Here is a 19,642-nt window from a genome sequence, read left to right as displayed (position 1 = left end):
TTGAGAAAAAAAAACACTCAGCAGGTACCCTAAACATAGGGTAGCATGCGTGTGTAGGTTTTTTTCAAGTTGTTTTGTACCTTTGCCAACCTTTTGTTTCCTCTTGGGCTCTTCCTGTTGTTCTGAGGTGTGTGGAGTGCTTTTTTCAGTGGTATCTGGTTGCTTTTGCTTTTGATATACAGACTGCTGCAGTCTCTATGTTCTGGCAAGCTGATGCTGGCAAACCAGCATCCAGATCCTGAAGGCAATGCAGGAAACACAACTCAGATTCATATTCAGTGGTGAAAACTCAGAAAGGTTTATTGTTGTCGGACAGCACACCATTTGGTCAGGTTAGCAGTCAGTCCAGCCTGCAGAAGCTTGTCCGTGACTGGTAGAGAGACCATACATTATTCACGTTCCCCAAGGTTTTTATGATGGACAGGTCTCTAAACTCCTGCATTTAAAATGGCATGCCCCCCACTCATCTCATGCCCACTCTTATCTTTCTCTCTGGCAAGAAGTTTTTATTTGTATTGTTTGCCAAGTTCACGCACCTGAATTCTCATTAGTAAGTTTTAATATTTACCTGTGTAGCTGCTGTTTTTGTACTCCCTTCAATGTCTTTTTGATCTTTAGTGTATTTTTATTTATTTTTCTATTTCTTACTGAGTCATCCAATAGTCAGGAGGCCCCTTTCTCCCATGTTTTTGGCACCAGAGCTGACTATAGCATGGCATAACTGCAGCCAACAAAACTGGAAGTCCTACACTTACCATGCCTCCATTCCAACTTGTAGCAGCCACCCTCCTAATCAGCCACTTTCACTTCCCCTTGCTTATTAGGGCTCTGCGAAGCTTCAATCCCTGATTGAATTTAGCAGAGATTCGGCCAGATTTGGTGGCTGAATCTCCAAATCTGAATAAAATCAGAGGAGCCTTTAATTTCTCCTAATGGAATTAGAAAGCCCCAAATTGATTCAGAGAGATTTGGAAAGATTTGGACATAGGGGCAGCTTTAAATGTTTTTTCTACACACCTGTAGGTAGCAGAGGGTCATGAAAGCTGGGAAGCTGGGGTGCATGGAGTGTCCCACAGAAGCACAGAGGGCTCCCCAGTGTGCTTAGCAGCAGACCCAGAAGTAGACCAGAAGCACTTGTTCGGGGAGTGCGGGGAGCATGTGGAGCCCCCTTCCCCCCCCGGCACTCCTGTGGGACGCTCCATGCACCCCAGCATCACAGCGATCACAAGCCGCGCCTGCTACTTTGAGGTATGTAGAAAAAACTTTTCAATCTATGTCTATGTCCGAATCGCTGATTCTCCAAATCAGCATAGTATCTTCAGATTTGGATTCAGCTGAATCAAATCAGGGACAGCGATCTGAATCAAGGAATCTGAATTGAATCCGAATCGAATAGGAACCACTTCGCACACCCCTATTGCTTATCTGCCATCCCTACCATATCTACCTCTTCTTCGTCTTTGTCTTTTTGTCTGCCTTCTTCCATCAACACAACTCCAATTGCAAAGCATCCACATCCTACTTTGAGGCTTCCTTACATCTGAAAACTCCTGTGCCAAATCTGATCTTTCCCCTAGTTTCCCCTTCTCAACACCTTCTTTATGTGTTCCCTCCACCATCTGTGTTTTTTGAAGCTACTATGTCCAACCTGAGAACTTGTAGAGGTTGAGTGAAGTCCCTGATGATTGGGAAAGCGTAAATATAGTGCCCATTGTTAAGAAAGATGAAGAAGTAGGAACCAAAAAACTGTGTTGTTTTCCACCCCTCCCCCCCATACACACACTTCAAGAAAAATTACAGACAGATTGGGAAGAATTAGTGGAGAATGATAAAAATGGTTAAAGGCCTGGGAAGCATTGCTTATGAGCAAAGGCTGAAAGAACTAGGGTTATTTAATCTGGAAAGGGAAGACTGAAGAGGGATTTTATAATAGTCTTCAAATACTTTAATGGCAATTTTAACTTTCCTCTGAGACTGTAAAGGACAGGACTATTAGCAATGGCCTCAAGCTTTAGCAGGGGAAATGTAGATTGGAGGTTCAGAGGAACTTTATGCCTCTGAGGGCGCTCAAGCATTAAAACAGACTACCTAGAGTAGTTATGGAATCACATCCTTGGAAATATTGAAGGTCCACTTGGACAGACACTTGGCTGGGATGGTTTCATCAAGGATGATCCTGCCATGAGTAGGGGGCTGGACTAGATGACCGTGGGGGATCCTGTCCAACCCTAGTTTGCTATGTTTCTGTGAACCTTATGCCCCCATACCCTCCTTGTTTTCCTCTTTTCTTGTTGCTCTGCAATGCCCACTATAAATATCCTGATCAGCTTCCATCTGAAGCACATCACTTTTCACTTGTCCATATTGAATTTCATCTGATTTATTTCAGACCATATCCTGGTCATTTTGATTTTTAATCCTGACCAGAGGCAGGAAGTCAGCTGGGATCAAGTGACCCCAGAAAGAAAACCATCCACATGTTTTTTGAATGACTCCAGGGTAGGTGCTTGCACCACCTCTGGGGGGAGTTTGTTTCAGCCCCTGGTCACATGCACCATAAAGAACTTTTTTTCTTACGTCCAGTCTAAATGGGCTTTCCTGGAGTTAACGGCCGAGAGACCTTGCTATTCCTTGGGGAGCTCTGGTGAACAGCTGTTCTCCCATCATTGAACCTGAGGACATAGTTCAATTCTTCCACTCAACAGGAGGAGTTGTCACTGGACTAGGTCTTTGCCAAGCACTCTCGATCTCTTTTCTTGCTGAGTTTCACTCCCTTCCCAACAATGGATGTTATGCAGCCTTTCCCCTTGAGCCCTGTCACTCGTTTGTTCTGTTTTCCAGTCCATCTGTCCCGTGACTTCTCATTCACTTTTAGGCTACTCCAAACTGTGCTTTCCACCCATTATATCTTGGAGAGCGTTGCTGGTTCTTTCTGGGGTTTCCTTTCCTCCACCCTTGACTCTTGTTCCCCATCTTTTAACCCAAAGTGTTGCTAGCTAGCCAATGCATTGTCTAATCTCATGATCCTCTTCTGCTCCTCTTCTGTGTGCATTTCTGGTTGAAATGATTGATCTGGATGACTTCCTCTATCTCTTTGATTCTACCACCTTCTTAAATAAACTGGTGCACTTCTTCCACTTCATTTAATCCCATGCCCACAACTCCAGCTGCCTTTTTATCACTATTGATACATTCTTCCAAACCTCCCCTCCCCTTCTTCTGGTTATTTGACCTAGTAGCTCCTGATTCCTTCCAAGAGAAAACTGACAATACACACAACCTTCTTACTTACTCACATCTGCCTCCCCTTTAGCTTTCCTCTGGCAGCCCTTTCCTCCTCCTCCTGAGTCACAGATTATACGTACCAATATGTCCATATGTATCATCCAGTACATTGGGGTGGCTATCCAATTTGACTCTTCTAAGCCGTATTCTACTAGGGAAGAAAAATAAGCTCTACTTAAAATTTCAGGGTGGATCATTTCTTTAGGAAATCAAAGAACGGAGATAGAAATTGAGCCTACCAATACTAACCTATTTTTTAATTATATTAAAAATATTTGCAAACTGGCTTTGAGTCTTGGACCTTGGACTAGAACACAAGGGCCTGATTCAAAGACCTATAGAGACATTCTGGACTCTCCATTGTCATATGTTTTAGGTTCACACTGTAAGTTCAAAAGGTTGCAATTATAACTCTTAGCCTACTCAATTCTCATCTGGAAATGAGAGGTAGAGAGATGATGAATGGCTGGCTCCAAGTTTGTCATTGTTAGAAAAGTTCTGCTGACCAGCAAGGCAAACCTTGACTCCATGCTTTAAGTTGTCTATTAAATTTCTTCCTGACTTGGCAGGCTTTTATGCCTTCTGAATTGTTACTATAACAGCATCCGGTGTTCCAGCTGTGCAACGTAATTCATATCATGAAATTATATCATTTTAATCTTGATGGAAATAAAGAAGGGCTGATCACTCACACTGCTATAATCTCTTCTTTCATGGAACCAATAACTTTTTTTTTTTTTTTTTTTTTAAATGCAGAAACACCTAAGCAACCTAAATCTGGCATGACACACATCCTCAGTTAAATTAAAATAATCATGCCGGATACTCTGTCACAGAAGGAGGTGATGTCTAAGTGAGAGTAAGACCATACTTAGAACAACTAAGGTTCCAATGGCACCTAAGTATGTCATTAATAATTAAGGATAAATAATACATTCTTAAAAAGAAAAAAAAAGGTTAAAATAAAATTTAAAAAGAAGCCTCAGATCTGTAATATGTGTATAGAGGGTGAATTCTGCCTCATGGCATAGCCCTGAGAGCTGAACATTGATAGATGCAACGGGTATCTTCTGGAATTGTGTGGGATCAGCATCTCGGAAAAAAACAACTTAACGTCTCACAAGTGTAATTCTGCCCCTATTATGCAATGGGAACAAGCCACAAGAGAAAAGATAAAGAGGCATGGACCTGTAAGTGTTTTCTGCAACAAAATGCTGCCTTTGCTTGAACATCTAAGGCTGGATTCATATCCTATTATATCCAGAGAATCTCTGCTGAGTTGAATGGAGTTAAACTGAAGTTGCATCAAAGTAAATTGAGATCATAATCTCACCAGCAAATATGTGTATTTTAGTGCCTCAAATGTTATTTATTATGTGCACAACCTGACAACCTCTGAGCCTAGTTACTGTTTTTAAGCACCTTCTGCACAACCTGCAATAGCAGATTCTTTAATTAACCTTTAAACAATAAGTATTTCATTGGCAATTCGCCAAGCTGGAATCAAAGCAAGTCAGTGCACACCACATTAAGGTTGTCTCCTGCAGATGCTCTTGCATTAGGTTAGCTGCAGTAACTCAGGGAAACTGAAGGCTGCTCTTTCCATATGTGAATGCCACGTCTTACAAAGAAAAAGGTGGGTGAGGAGGGGGGTAGGAGCTGCTTTACTTCTGTGTGAAATGGGTTTGGAATTAAAAGTTAGGAAAATGCATCCAGCTGGTAAATGGAAAGTAATGGAGCTAAATGGCTGCTGCTAAGATCACGCTGTGCTCAGTAACACGAATATGACACAGGTGATATGAGAAAAGAAATAAGTCAGGCTGACCAAGCTTAACCACACGTCTAAACAGGGCAGAGACAGAGTCACTATGATGTTTGTGCAGTGACAGATGCATATGAATCATTTCACACTCGTTAGATCATGACTAAAGGTAGGAATTCAGAGGCAGAGTCTGGGATTTCTATGGGTATTTTTATGCAGGGTATAAGGCTTGGAGGGAACAGATCAATACTTCAAAACCAAGGTGCCATGAATGAGATCCTTTCAGGGTTGCTATGAGATGCCACAGTGTTAGCACTCTTAGATGCATAGGCATGATTCATAAGATGAACCCAATGGTTTCAAATAAGAATCCATAGTGTGAGAAAGAGAAAGAAAGGGAGAAAGAAAGAGAGGGAGGAAGGTGGGGGGTGGGAGAGCAAGAAGGAAGGAAGGAGTGAACAAATGAATAAAGTGATCTGTTATGGTCTTTTTGAGTTATTTGCAATGGAAAATATTTCCATAGTTAAAACTGAGTCAAAAATAAGACCTGGTATTTCTTAAGGGGCAGCTTGACTCAATAAAGGTTAAGAACCACTGGATCAGACAAATCAGATTCTTTGGATTTGAGACTTGGCCATGCCAACTCAACCTTACAACCCTCTCTGAGGGCTGCATCTAAACTGAGCCCCAAGAAACTAGCTATGAGGGACTTCAGAGATAAGGTGTCTAGCTGAGGTTTTGAGTGGAAATGAGACTGCCATGAAGAGCTTTTCTGCGAGCACAGAGGTTAACTCCTCACTTCATTAACCACTGGTGCCTCCTCTCCCTGCACTACTCCAATTGTCTGTAGGGGTTTCATGCAGGCTCCCAAACGGGCCATATACCATATTAATCTTTGTGACTTAGCCAGTTTGCGTTTATGGAAGTAACACCCTGTAATTTTTCTACCATATGAGGAAGACAGAAAGAGGGTAAATCCCCTCTGAACCATACAGCTGCAAGTATTTTAATGGGATCATGGGTCTTCTACCTCCAGGGGCTTCAGGGGTAGCTCCTACATCCTTCAGGTCCTTGGTGATGCAATTTAAGAGCTACTAATAATGCCCCCTTTGGGCTCCACCATGGTGAGGGAAAAGGGAGCTAATTTTCTGCTGATGAGGATGGAGTTTATAGTTAAAGTCACCCACTATAAAGACTTACAGTTGGAGGGGAGAGCATGGGCAGGAAAGAAAATGTTTCAAAAGCTCCCTATTACCTTCCACAGCCCCTGCCTTCAGACCAGGTTGGCTAGCTCAATGGTCCCGTGAGAGGCGGGGGAGATGCATTTTGCTGAGAAAGCACCAGGTAGCCCTGTGAAACCAGATGCTAAATTGAAGTTTCCATTTTTCCAGCCTCCCCTCTCCGTTGATGCCGTGTCCTCCCTCACTCTGCTATATTGTGTCTTCCCCTCAGCTTTGCACACTGTTCCCAGACTCCCATTTGTTCATGCACAATCCTAAGCAAGCCTGTCATTTGAATGACATCCATGCGGGAGAGAGTAAGAATAAATGGATCCGACCATAGTCCTTATCTCCACGCTGCAGAAACTTTTGTCAATCCCTGAGATAGAGCAGGCAGAGGCAGAATGCATAACAAGATCATTTGGGGTCACGGTACAGTGATTAGATTCCTACAGCTTGTGTTACTGTAGATTAGTGTCCTGGCTCCCTGAAGGAAAAACAAATTTGAAACTGCACGTTACAGTCAGACTCCAGACGAGCTACCACAAACTGTGTGTGACCCCGTGAAGAAGACACAGGGACCTTTTAAAGTTGCTGAGACCTTTTCACAGCAAACCATCCCTTTGCGCCTCTTGGAAATACTCACTTAAACAAGAAACGTTATGTTGCAAACATGCAGGGAACGACCCACCCCTGGAGAGTCACAGAGATCACAGCTATGCTTAGGAAAATTTTAACACATTTCTGAAACCCAATAAACCCCTGTTTAACAAAGTGCTTTTAAAATCAACTTTAGGAGTTGTCTTATAAGCTTAACACACTGGGGAGACTGGTAAGAGGCAGATCTTTCTCTGCTGGCTGCCGTTGCGTGGTCTAAAACATGGTTATACATACAAGAACCCTGTATCCTGGCAGGGATTGATGGCCAGTAGAAATCAGTGCTATCAAAGACATGGAGAAGCCAAAGGAAGAGGTCACGGAGGATGAGTTCAAGTCAGAAGTTGAAGACAATGACAGCTCTTGGGCACCTGCCAATACCTGCTCTCCATATTAAAATGTCTTTCTGATCCTAGACTTCAGGTTCCTTCTGCAGTGGCCTTTTCAGAGGTAGGATCCACCACCGGGATCCTGAATTTGCTGTTCACCTGACGTTTCATTATTGCTTCGTCACGTTACTTTGGTCAGAATGGGAATCACAGTTTCTGAAACAGAGGTTTTTTCCCCCTGGTATCTGGAGGGAAAAAAGGCAAATTCTGTCTACCTGTACCAAATTCAACTGCCCAGGTGCCCTTGAGGGCAGGTGGGATGGCTCTGGATTCTTCCTGGAGTCATATTTAGCATTCACTCAGTTGTTCTCCAGTCATCAATAAGAAACAGGGTTGATAAAATGTGAATTTCTAATCTAGTTAGTAAACGAGGGGAAAATACGCCCAAATTCTTAAGAAGAAAATAATTCAGGTCCTCTTTCATGCCCCGTTACAAAGCACTGACCCTTGTTTTATTCCTTGTGAATGAAAGAGGACCCCCCCCCCCACAAGTCCTTAGCAAATATGATTTTATTTCAGCAAGGGCCAACCTAAGAGAACATTTTGTGACTCTGCCAGGAAATACTGCAGTTGGGTACTATTTTGTGGCAGTAGAATTGTTGTAACGGCTGTCAAGGCACAGCATGCGGCTGGAAACTTGGCAACTTTTATGAAACCCATTTATATTACTGTAGGCTTCCTATAAACAGCGGCAATAAAAAGCTAAACTGTTTTAGGAATAAGATGCAGATATTAGAGATGGGTTTTTCTGCAGCAGTAATGCTTCTTGGCAACTGAGTTGGTATTAAGGCATAAAAGCATGTCTTAAAGATTCAGACAACTTTGCCGTTCCCTGGTAGGCAGCAAGCAGCCTTCATTTCGGTGGAGCAAAGCTGCTGCTGTGCTACATGCTCTGGATTTGTGATGCAGATTAATCTTTCTTGAAAATAGTGGCAGATCACTGCTGCTAGAGAGGATGGCCTGGATGACTATGGCTGTATATTAGGAAGGTAACGACCAAGGTTTCCAACTATGTTCCCGCTACATTAGCTCTGACTGGTAGTGCACAAAACAGAGTATCATTTGTTTCTTTAGAGTTGAAATTCCTGGTTGCTTGGTCATAGTAATTACAGTGCCACATCTAATTATGCCCTTCCTGGTATAGGAAACCTTGCTAAGGTGTCTTTTCCCACCAGATAACGTTCTGCTAAGTGGATTTCAAGGCTATGATGATAACATAAAGCTAACTTTGCCTTGTGTCCTAGATCCATGGCAAGTGCAAGTTACCGTACATCTATATTCCCTTCACAGCCGTGATTTTAGCTTGGGTAGAAATCATGCCATAACTACCTACTAGAGTTCTTGGAGGGTGTCTATAATCAGGGGGATTGGGATGATCCAGTTCACATAGTATATTTGGACTTTCAAAAAGCCATTGACAAGGTCCTTTGTCTGAGGCTCTTAATGAAGTTAGGTAGTCACGGGATTACAGGGAGCCACCACTTGTGGATTAGAAATTGGCTTCAAAATAGAAAGCAAAGAGTGAATATAAACAATTCAATTTTCAGACTGGAAAGAAGTAAACAGCAGGACCCTTCCTGGGAACCATGTTGGGATCAATACTGTTTAACCGATCTGGAAAATGGGGTGAGTAGCACAGTGGCCAAAGTTGCTGGTGACACAAAATTCTCCAAAGCAGTAAAGAGCAAGCTTGGACTGTGAACATCTAGAAAAAATATCTGGCACATTTGAGTAAATAAATGGCAGATGAAATTCAGTGCAGATAACAGTAAAGTGATGCCCCTGGGCAAAGAGAACCCAAACTCTATCTACACTAGGATGGGCTCTGCATTAGTTGTTACCACATAGGAAGGAGAGCTAGGAGTCATTGTGGACAGTTCAGTAAAAATAACAGCTCAGCAGCCATCCAAAAGGCAAACAATTTGTTAGGAATTATTATGAAGGGAATTGAAAACAAAATGGAAAGCATCATCATGCCCCTTTAAATACATGTTGCACCTGTATCTTGACTACCGTGCCCAGTTTTGGTCCCCATATCTCAAAAAAAGGTACAGAGGAAGTAGGGATGGTACCGAGAAGGGCAACAAGGCTGGTTAGTGGTATGGCAGAGCTTCCATATGAGGAGAGACTAAAGAGGCTAGGTCTATTCTGTTTAGAATAGAGATGCTCGAGGGGGGATGTGATAAAGTTTTTTCAGAATACTAAAGGAACCTCAGGATGCCTAATCCAACCCCCTGCTCAAAGCAGGACCATCCCCAAATAGATCATCCTAGCCAAAGCTAGACAAAACTTTGGCTGGGATGACCTAGCTGGGGATGGTCCTGCTCTGAGCAGGGGTTTGGACTAGAGGACCTCTTGAGGTCCCTTCCAACCATAACTTCCTATGATTCTATGAAATGGTGAAGAGAAAATAAATAGGAATTTATTATTTACTGCCTCTCACACGACAAGAACTAGGGGTCACAACATGAAAGTAGTAGGTAGTACATTTAAAACTAACCAAAGGAAGATCTGTTTCAGATAGCATGTCATGAAGGGTGCAGACAGAAGTTTCATTTGTTGTGTGACCAGCCCCCTGAAAGTGCTCTACAGCCATGTAGGTGCTTTTTTAACGTGGTCGATCATGCAAAAAATTAACCCTCGTCAAATGAAGTATGAGATAAAGGCACTGTACTTTAGATCACCTTAGGGAACTTGTGTTCATTAGGGGTAATTTGTTGCACAATCAGGCCTGGACTGCATCAGCCCAGACTCGCCCCCGGGGCTGCCAGCAGGAAGGAAGGGGCAAGCCAGCCGGAGCAAGCTACCAGCTGGGGTTTGCCCAGCCTGAGCTGGATCAGGGGGCCACATGGATCACAGCCCCCCTGCCTCATGGCTCCCTCCTTCACCCCCTTCCACTCCAGCTCAGGCTGGGCAAACCCCAGCTGGCATCTGTCTGCTTTTAACTTCCCCCTCATGCCCCCCAACCCAACAGGTGAACATCTGTTGGGCTGGGGCGGGGGAGGGGGGGCTCTAACTCATGGCACTTTACATAAAGTTACATGAGTTACAGAGGGGGCTTGCACATCTGTCAGTGCCCTACAGTGTGGAGCTTGTTGCCTCCAGCTATCGCGGAAGCTGACAGTTTAGCCAGATTCATAAAAGGATTGGACAAATTCTTGGAGGAAAAGGGCATCGTTAGCTGTTGCAAGTGAGTGTTAGGAGTACAGCTTCTGAATTCCTAGACCTTACTAGATCTTAAACGTTGGAGGCTTCATGTAAGAGAGGACCAGTGGGTGGTAGGGGAACCCTGGTCCTACCCAGTTCACTCTTCCTTTCAGCATCCATTTTCTGCCCCCATGTCACACAGAAGACTGGGCTAGATGGACCTATGGGCTAACCCAGGAAAAGGCACTTCTTATATTCTTAACTGTGGTGGGTCTGGATAAGGTTTCTAAATTACCATTGCTCACAGCCATTTACTTTTTGCTTGAGGGTTTCTTATAAGCTCATGGTAAAACATGGAATTTATGAAGGCTTTCCTGACACAAAGCTGACGCACAGACACTAGACATCTGATCACAGTAACTTGGTAGTAAATCTAGGCTCACAACAGCGAAACGAGGACAGGCCCTAGCTCACCGTTCACAGCACAAAAAATGTGCTTACTTCACATGTTCACTGCTGATTATTTGTCCTTCCTGGTACATGTTAACTAGCAGATCTTGAGCTGCACTAACTTTCTTGATTTAAATGGGGTCTTTTTCCGACTTTGCAGGAGGCTGTCAATATAAATAGGCTGCCTCCTGACCATGCAAGTGGGCTCCTCTGGACCCTCTCCATGTTGTCCACATCCCTCCTGAAGTGCGGCACCCAGAACTGGACGCAGTCCTCCAGCTGCAGTATCCTGGATCACCTCCTTGGACCTGGTCAAGATGCATCTGTGGATGCATGACAAGGTGCGGTCGGCCTTCCTGACCGCGTCCCCACACTGCCGGCCCATGTTCATCTTGACATCAATGATGACTCCAAGATCCTTTTCTGCCTCTGCACTGATGAGAAGGGAGTTCCCTAGCCTGTAGGTCTGATGCTGGTTCTTCCTCCCCAAGTGCAGCACCTTGCACTTGTCAGTGTTGAATGAATTGCCTTGACAGCCGTTACAACAATTCTACTGTTCTCGTCCGCCCACCCCTGTAACCTGTCCAGGTCCAATTGCAGACTATTCCTCCCTTCTAGTTTGCCCACATCCTCCCACATCTTAGTGTCATCAGCAAATTTGAACAGGGTGCTTTTTACCCCTTGTCCAAGTCACTGATGAAGATGTTGAACAGTGCGGGCCCGAGGACCGAGCCCTGGGGGACCCCACTGCCCACATCCCTCCAGGTCGAAAATGACCCGTCCACCACCTCTCTCTGGGTGCGGCTCTCCAGCCAGTTGGCAACACATCTGACTGTGTAGGTGTTGACACCACAGTCCCCCAGCTTTTTAATGAGAATGGGATGAGAGACAGTTTTGAAGGCCTTCCCAAAGTACACAAAGACTACATCATCCTGCATCTAAGGATTTGATGACCTGGTCAGGCCACCAGGTTGGTTTGTCAGGACCTGTCTCTAATGAACCTGTGTTGGTTGCCCCTAAGCATGATCTCCCCTGGTGGCCCCTTGTGGATATGCACCAGGATAATTCTCTCAAGGAGCTTCCCCAGGACCAAGGTAAGACTGATTGGCCTATAGTTTCCTGGGTCCTCCTTCCTCCCTTGTTTGAAGATGGGAAGCACATTGGCCCTCTTCCAGTCCTCTGGCACCACACCAGAGCACCACGAGTGCTTGTACAGCCGTGCCAGGGGTCCCACAATGACCGCAGCTAATTCCCTCAGCACTTGGGGGTGGAGATCATCTGGACCAGCTGATTTAAATACATCCAGTCTCTCCAGAAGTTTCCTGACTAGATCCTCCCTGACCCTTGGCCTGGGTGCACCTCCCCTGGGGTGTGCAGGGTCCCAGTGGGGGGGCTGATCCAGTCCCTGCTCAGGAAAATGGAGGCAAAGCAGTAAATAGGTTAGCTTTGTCGTCTGGTGTGACGACCAGATTTCCTAGCGTGTTGTGCAGGGGCCCCGTGTTACCCGGTACCTTCTTTTTGCCCCCTATGTATTTCATAAAGGTCTTCTCGTTGTCCTTGATCTGGGTCACTAGTCCCAGTCCCATCTCAGCCCTGGCCGTCCTGCCCGCCTCCCTGTAGCCCAGAGCAACTCCAGTATAGTTCTCCCTGGTGATGGCCCCTCCCTTCCATTGGGTGTGCACCTCCCTTTTGGCTAGGAGATGTTCCTGGATGCTTTTGGTGAGCCATGGGGGTTTTTGCACACTCCTGCCCCCGTTGATCCGTGTTGGGATTACCTCCCTTTGGGCCTGGAGGATCGTCTCCTTAAGGAGTGACCACTGTCCCTGGACACCTGGCTCCCCTCCCCTCCAGGACCTCAGTGCCTTCCTGACTATTCTCTTTATCTCATTGAAGTCTGCCCTCTTGAAGTCCAGGGCTACTGCCTTGCTGCAGGCCTTTGCCACCTTGCTCTGGATGGTGAATTGCAGCAGGCGATGATCACTGTCACCCAGGTGGTCGAGCACCCGCAGCCCCCTCACCAGGTCATCTCCTGTGGCCAGCACCAGGTCGAATAGGGCATTTCCCCGGTGGGGCTGTGCACTCCTGGTTTAGACAGGGGTCCTGCATTTCAGCTAGGAACCTACATGAGTGGTCAGGCCTGGCTGACTGCTCTTCCCAGCAGATGACTGGAAGGTTCAGGTCCCCCATGATGACCATGTCCTTTGACCTAACTACCTCCGTGAGGTCACTTAAGAATTCCTGGTCTAGCTCTTCCCCGTGGTTGGGAGGTCTGTAGTAGACTCCCACCCTTAAGTCTCTTTCCCCTCAACTGCCTTGTATTCTAACCTAGAGCACTTCCGTGCGCCCCTCCTCTGACCCTGTGCTACCTGGTGAGGATGTGTATTCCTCCTTAATGTAGAGCTCTACCCCCCCACCTTTCCTCCCTGTCCTGTCCCTCCTGTAAGCCTATAGCCCTTGACATTAACTGCCCAGTCATGTGTTGGGTCCCACCACGTTTCAGAGATCCCTGCTATGTCTGGGTTGGTGTCAGCTAGCAGAAGGGTAAGTTCCTCCTGCTTGTTCCCCATACTACGATCATTTGTATAGAGGCATTTGAGGCCTCCTGAAGATGTGGGCACTCACCCTCTAACCTCAGTATTGCTCTGGCCCCTGTTGCTTACCTGGGTATATGTTCTGTCCATCTGTCTAGGCTGGGCTGTACTTGTGGGTGCCACTTGGTTTAGTGATCCAGTGCTTCCTCTGCCCTCATCTTCCCTTTCCCCCAGTGAGCCTAGTTTAAAGCCCACCAGAGGAGATCCAACCTAGAAGAGAACACACGCTTACCTTTGGGGGAAAGGTGAAGCCCATCCCACCTGAGCATGTCTCTCATCATGATGTGCTGGTCGCTGTCTAGGAAGCCAAAGACCACCTCGAGACAGCATTCCCAAAGCCACCAGTTGGTTTCTGTGATGCAGATCTCATGCTGTCTTCCATGTCTGCTCACTGGTAGGAAAGAAGAGAATATCACCTGTGCACCTATCTTATTCAGCATGCCCCCCAGAGCGTGGTAGTCCTCCATGAGGTGATCAGGGCTTCTCCTGGCTGCATCATTAGTACCCACATGGATTAGGACCAAGGGGTAGTAATCGGTGGGCTGGATCACAGCCTGGATCATCTCCATCACATCCTGACTCTTTGCTCCATGCAGGCAGTAGACCTCGCATGTTGAAGGGTCCTGACGACAGATGGGGCCCTCTGTACCTCTCAGAATGGAGCCACCTACGACAATCACTCGATGTTTCCAACTCCGGGAATGCTTAGCTCCTTCTGCCTGTTTGGAGTGTGGAGAGTGTGGAGTTGCCTCCTCTCCAGTTGCCTCCTCTCCCTCCTCCTCCTCCAGTGTTACCAGGGCCTCGTACCTGTTCTCTAGCTGGACTGGATGAACCGGTACTGCTTTACTGTGAGCAGCCCTGGTTCTGGAGGTGACTGTCTGCCACTCTGCAGTGTAATATGATTTTTAACATACTGGGTGCATCTACACATGCACTTCACTGCATAGTTGACTAATTAGCTCTGCAGTAAAACACCACTGTGTACTTGTGCGCCCATACTAGGGCACAGTAAATTAATTAACTCTACTGTAGGATAGTACTGTCAGCACCAGTACTATCCTATGGTGGAGTACTGCTGAAATTCATGTGCAGACAGTGACAGGGGCTGCCTGCAGCATGAGGGTGCTAAAGTGCGGGGGTTGCCTGCTGGCCGCTCCACACTTTAGCACTCTCATACCCCAGCCATCCCCTGTACTGTCAAATGCCACCACCCAGAGCCCGGGGCTGACCCCTCAAGACATCCTGAGGTTGCTCCACCCTGGCTCAAACTGCTGTGGTCCTGGGCACATGTGCAGATGCTACATCTGGGAGCAGCTGTTTGCACCAGAGTTTATCATGTTGCTTTAATAGCATGTATAGATGCACCTACTGAGCATGTGTGGCAGTGCACTGGTTGCGCCCACCACTAAAGCCATCAGGCAGGCTGTGGAGCAGCTGGCAGGTGGGTTCAGGCCCAATTAGGTAATCACTTGACTGCAGGGGGATGCCTAATTGGAGGAGGGCTGGGTAGACAGAGTATAAGCCCAATCCCAGAGAGATGTGTTAACAGTTACATCTGAGGGAGCTGGAGGAGTAACACTGCACAGCCTAAAGACTGCAGCTCTTGGAGGTTTAGGGGACGAACAATGGGGATGGAGGAGGTTCTTTATGGTTGTTGCTAAGACCTGAAACTGCACCCTGCTGGCACTGGTTAGTGTGGTGGGGCTGCTGGCGGTGGGGCAGCCTCCAGGAAATGTCACACATGGGCTGCTCCAAAGTAGGGTGAGGATGGGGTGCCAGAAAGCCTCAGCCCCCACTGCATTGTGGGTTACTCCATGGAGAAGGAAGGCTAAGGCAGCACACCCCAATGGAAAAGCAATATGGGGCCAAAGTGAATTGGGAGAGACCTGGGACCTGAGGGGCAAGATGCCCAAAGGGGCCAAGGTCCACCAAGAGGGACCCGAGGTCTGATGGGACAGTAGCCCAGCTAGAGACCAAAGCCCAGTGTGGGGCCTGAAGACTACAGAGAGCCAAATGTGGCCCAGTGAAGGGTTGGAAAATGAAATGTTGCCCAGTGAGGAGTTGGAGTGTGGTCCAATGAGGGGCCAAGGGTGGGGCCTGAGGCTTGAGTGGGCCTGAGGGGTCAGTGAGGGGCTGGGGAAGTAGTAAGGAGAACAGGATGCCATCTGCAAGGCATGGTATAGGGATGGCTCACAGCCATGTGATTGGCCTGGTACACTTGACCCCAGTACTCTTTCCTGCCATGGCAGGGGGTCGGACTAGATGATCTGCTCAGGTCCCTTCCGACCCTAGAAACTATGAAACTATGAAACCAGGGCCACAAATGAGGCATCCTCCCCCACTATACATATTCATTTTACATCAAGGGGTGGCAGGAAAGCACAGGGGCAGACTGCCCTAAAGGAGGGGGCGGGGGGGACATCTATCTCTTTGGGTTCCTAGGAACCTCCCTCTGCCTCCCAATTACAGCATGTCTACATGTGCATTTATGGCTGCTTAAATTTACTGTGCAGTAAGATGGAATAGGCCAGGATCTACATGGGCAAGCACTAAAGTGTATTAATGCTGTGTGTGGACTGACTTGGGGCTAAAGTTATCCCCAAGTCACTCCACACACAGTGTAACTGCATAGTAAGGTGTCTATATGTGTGTTACTGTGCAGTAACTAATTGGGTGTAAATTTGATATGATGCAGGTATCAAATTGATGCTCAATCAGCATAAGTTGCCATAGTTACTGTGCAGTACGGGTGTGCTCATATAGATGCACACCAGTTCTGTGCAGTAATTTTGACTACAGTAAATGCACAGTAAATGCATATTTGTAGATGAACCCACTGTTTACTAATTCATTATTTTTTTTCACAAATCACCTGTGAAGTGCTTAGAGTTTTCACTAAGATGCTCATTAAGAGGAATAATTAAAACCATTTAGGAATATTTTGTGAAGAGAATAATTTTTGAGCTATAACTTCCTTTGGATCACTTGACTCTAGTTTAGTTGCAGTTCCAGTTTGAGTTACAACATTTAAGCTAATTTCACCAGATGCAAAGCCCATATGGTAGGTTCTCCAAACTTCAACTGGCTGAATGTTACACCAATCAGGATGCCATTGTCAATACTTGTTGAGACAACATGTAATCCAGCAATCTAAAATATTGCACAAAATTCAGTTTATGGTGAACCCAAACCGATGGATTAATCTGCCATTGTAGCATGACCTAAATTGAGGTGAATACAAACAGTGTATATACACATTTTAACCAGATTCATCTGGATACTGACATGCATATTTGCAGAATATATTATTGCAATGTTGTCATAGATTCATTCCTTTAAGCAACTCATCTGTACTCTATAGATTTTAAGGATGCAAAGCATCATCTTCATATTATTGCAATCGTAATCAAGTGTACTTTATAAATAGGAAAAGAGGCTTACTTTACGTGTTTAGAGGCTCACAATATAGGTTTCCATTAAAGCCCATATTAAATCTCTTCTTCTTGAACTTGAATACAAAACCAGTGTGTGGTAGAAGATGATATTAGGAAAAAGAAAAGTTCCAGCATTAATATATTACTGTCAGTTGTGTCACTAAGGAAACCTAAGCAAATCAAATTGTCTCCCTTAAAGAAAGGGAGAAAGCTGGCCATACACCATATGCTTATGTCAGGGCAGATCATTATAATTACACTGAAAAAAGATCTTCCACCAAATAAATTATTTGTTGCTTTTAAAGTGATGTTTTAAAGAATGTCATGCTAGTTATTTAAAGACAGGGGGAAATGCAAGTTCAATAATGAACAGATATTGGAAAGCTGGCTGGGAGCAAATCATTTTTCCTGATTCCAGATCAATTAAATAAGTTCCAGGTGTCTAAACATCCAGTCCAGGACTTTTCTCTGACTGTCTAAAAGAATTATCTTGAGTCATAATCAGAACTGCTGAGAATTCAGCTAGCCTATTATTTCTATGATTTAACTCTTGCATTTTAAATTATCTTATCGAAATCTCAGAGTTTCACTTTCACCTTCACCTCACCTTCTCTGGCAATCTTCAAGAGGAGCCTGGATAGGCACCTGGCTGGGGTCTTATGACCTCTCCCACCCCCAGTGCTTGTTCCTGCCCCTGGCAGGGGGTCAGACTTGATGATCTGTCTAGGTCCCTCCCGACTCAGTGATTCTATGATTCTATGATTCTGATTTTGAAAGACACAAATAGATTAGAAGTCATGATTAACATGATACATGAAATCACAGGTCTTCCTTAAATAGCAGGCATTGAGTTTAGAGTTGCTTTGTTTAACAAAAGATGTTTCCACATAGATTCAATTCCAGCTTTGTTTATGTAAACAGCAATGCAGTATCTGCGTAAGTAGCAATGCGGTATCTACTGTCCAGCCACGCCAGGTTCCTTTCACATACATACATATACGCACATATACATATACATGCATACATATACATGCATATATACACACATATATAACATATAACAAGTATGTTATAAATATGTATATACATAAATATGTATATATGTGTGTTCTACATACATTATACATATGCAAATACATATACATGTTTGCATATATGTATGAGATATATATATATATATATATATATTTCATAGACATTATAGACATTAGGGCTGGAAGGGACCTCGGGAGATCATCGAGTCCCTTCCAGATATATATATATATCTATCTCCTGATCTGAGGTCAGCTGGGAGGAAGAAGTGACACACACATGTGGAACCCATTCAAAGAGTCCAGAGAAGAAGTGGATTCAATCTGCTGCTTGCTGGATGCAGAATATGGACAGAGCAGTTGGTTAGCAGCTTATTTTTTACTAGGGAATGATATATTGTATATGTATGTACGTATATATAGATTTCATAGATTTTATAGACATTAGGGCTGGAAGGGACCTCAGAAGATCTAGTCCAGCCCCCAATTATAGATTTATAATATTTTTCTTTGTAAGGTTATCTTTGTATCTTGTTGTTCCTGCGTTTGTTTTGTTTGTTGTTATAATGAACAGATACATTCAGATTTGGTTTTATTATTATTATTCACTATGGGAAATGTGTTGCCAGGTATCCCATATTAGAAGCTACTGGGTTATATAACACACACGCATGCACACACACACGCACACACACACACACACACACACACACATATAAAGAAAAATATTTGTAAATATTAGTTTTGTAAATATGAAGAGGATGAAGAGGAGACCACTAGCAGATGGCATGGATGTTTTATGAACAAATCATGCCAAACCAACTTGACTTCTTTCACTGAAAGTACAACTTATTTAGGAGATGAAGTGAATGAAACAGAACTTTTTTTAAAGCTTATAACATAATCCCACAATTTTTTCCTTAAGTGAGATAGAAGAATGGGGTTTGATAATTAATTATTATATCATTAGATGGATACATAATTGGTTGAATAACAGCAACCAAACAGCCACTATTATTTGATCTACATATGACTGGAAGAAAGCCTCAACTGGAATCCCACGAGGAGCTGTTCTAGGTCCAGGATAGTTTAATATTTTTATTAATGATTTAGATGCAGAGTTAGAGACTAGGACTTTGCAAAATTTCACCGGCCATTTTGTTTTGACACTGTTTCAACTCATTTCAAGCTTGAAACAGCAAAATTGCAACAACAAAAAAAGGTCTTTGAAACAGCCTTGAAACAAAATGAGGCTAGTCAAAACGTTTTGAAAGTTTGGAAGTAGCCAGGAGCCAGGTGGTGGGAGACAGGGGAGAACCAGGGCTGTGCTTCCAGTGGCTCCAGGCTCAGCCAGGCAGGAAGCACAGCCCTGGTTCTCTCTGCCTCCCATGGGGGAAGCTGATCACAGTGCAGGGGAAGGGAACTGAGCCCCAACTTAGTTCCCCCTCCTCAGCACTGCAATCGAGCTGGAGAAAGGAACTGAGCCAGATCACTCAGTTTCCCTCCCCAGCCCTACGATTGGGCTGGGGAAGGCAACTCAGCCCATCTAGGCTGAGTTCCCAAACTCAGTGCAGTGATGGCACTGGGGAAATGAATTCAGCCCAGCTCGGCTGAGATCTTTTCCCCAGCACCATTGTCACTCTGGGTTTGGAAACTCAACCCAGCTGGACTGAGTT

The 19,642-nt window shown here is 45.0% G+C and overlaps 1 protein-coding gene and 1 non-coding gene across 2 annotated transcripts; both read right to left on the bottom strand.

Moving 5' to 3' along the window:
- Positions 1-4,202: 4,202 nt before the first annotated feature.
- On the bottom strand, positions 4,203-18,756 carry LOC149867746 (uncharacterized). Its single transcript, XM_090041737.1, has 3 exons — positions 18,741-18,756; positions 13,734-14,387; positions 4,203-4,222 (listed from the first exon to the last, which is right to left on the bottom strand). Exons 1-3 carry the CDS (start codon positions 18,754-18,756, stop codon positions 4,203-4,205), a joined length of 690 nt encoding a protein of 229 aa, XP_089897863.1.
- Positions 18,757-19,280: 524 nt separating this feature from the next.
- Positions 19,281-19,365, bottom strand: LOC149867745 (small nucleolar RNA SNORA17). Its single transcript, XR_016442175.1, has one exon. It is a non-coding gene; the product is annotated as a small nucleolar RNA SNORA17 (small nucleolar RNA).
- Between the last annotated feature and the right edge of the window lie 277 nt (positions 19,366-19,642).

Source organism: Crocodylus siamensis, chromosome 4 (genome assembly GCF_052110815.1).
Source record: "Crocodylus siamensis isolate JL-2025a chromosome 4, ASM5211081v1, whole genome shotgun sequence".
In the NCBI taxonomy this organism is placed as follows: Eukaryota; Metazoa; Chordata; order Crocodylia; family Crocodylidae; genus Crocodylus; species Crocodylus siamensis.
Note: the sequence above shows the minus strand (reverse complement) of the source record. Positions and strands in the feature narration are given on the sequence as shown.

What these genes read in the sequence shown, in the direction of transcription:
- LOC149867746 (XM_090041737.1), bottom strand. An exon ending in GCTTCACCTTTCCCCCAAAG is followed by an intron (nt 4,223 to 13,733) that starts GTAAGCGTGTGT and finishes TTTCTTTTTAAG; the next exon opens with AATGTATTATTTATCCTTAA.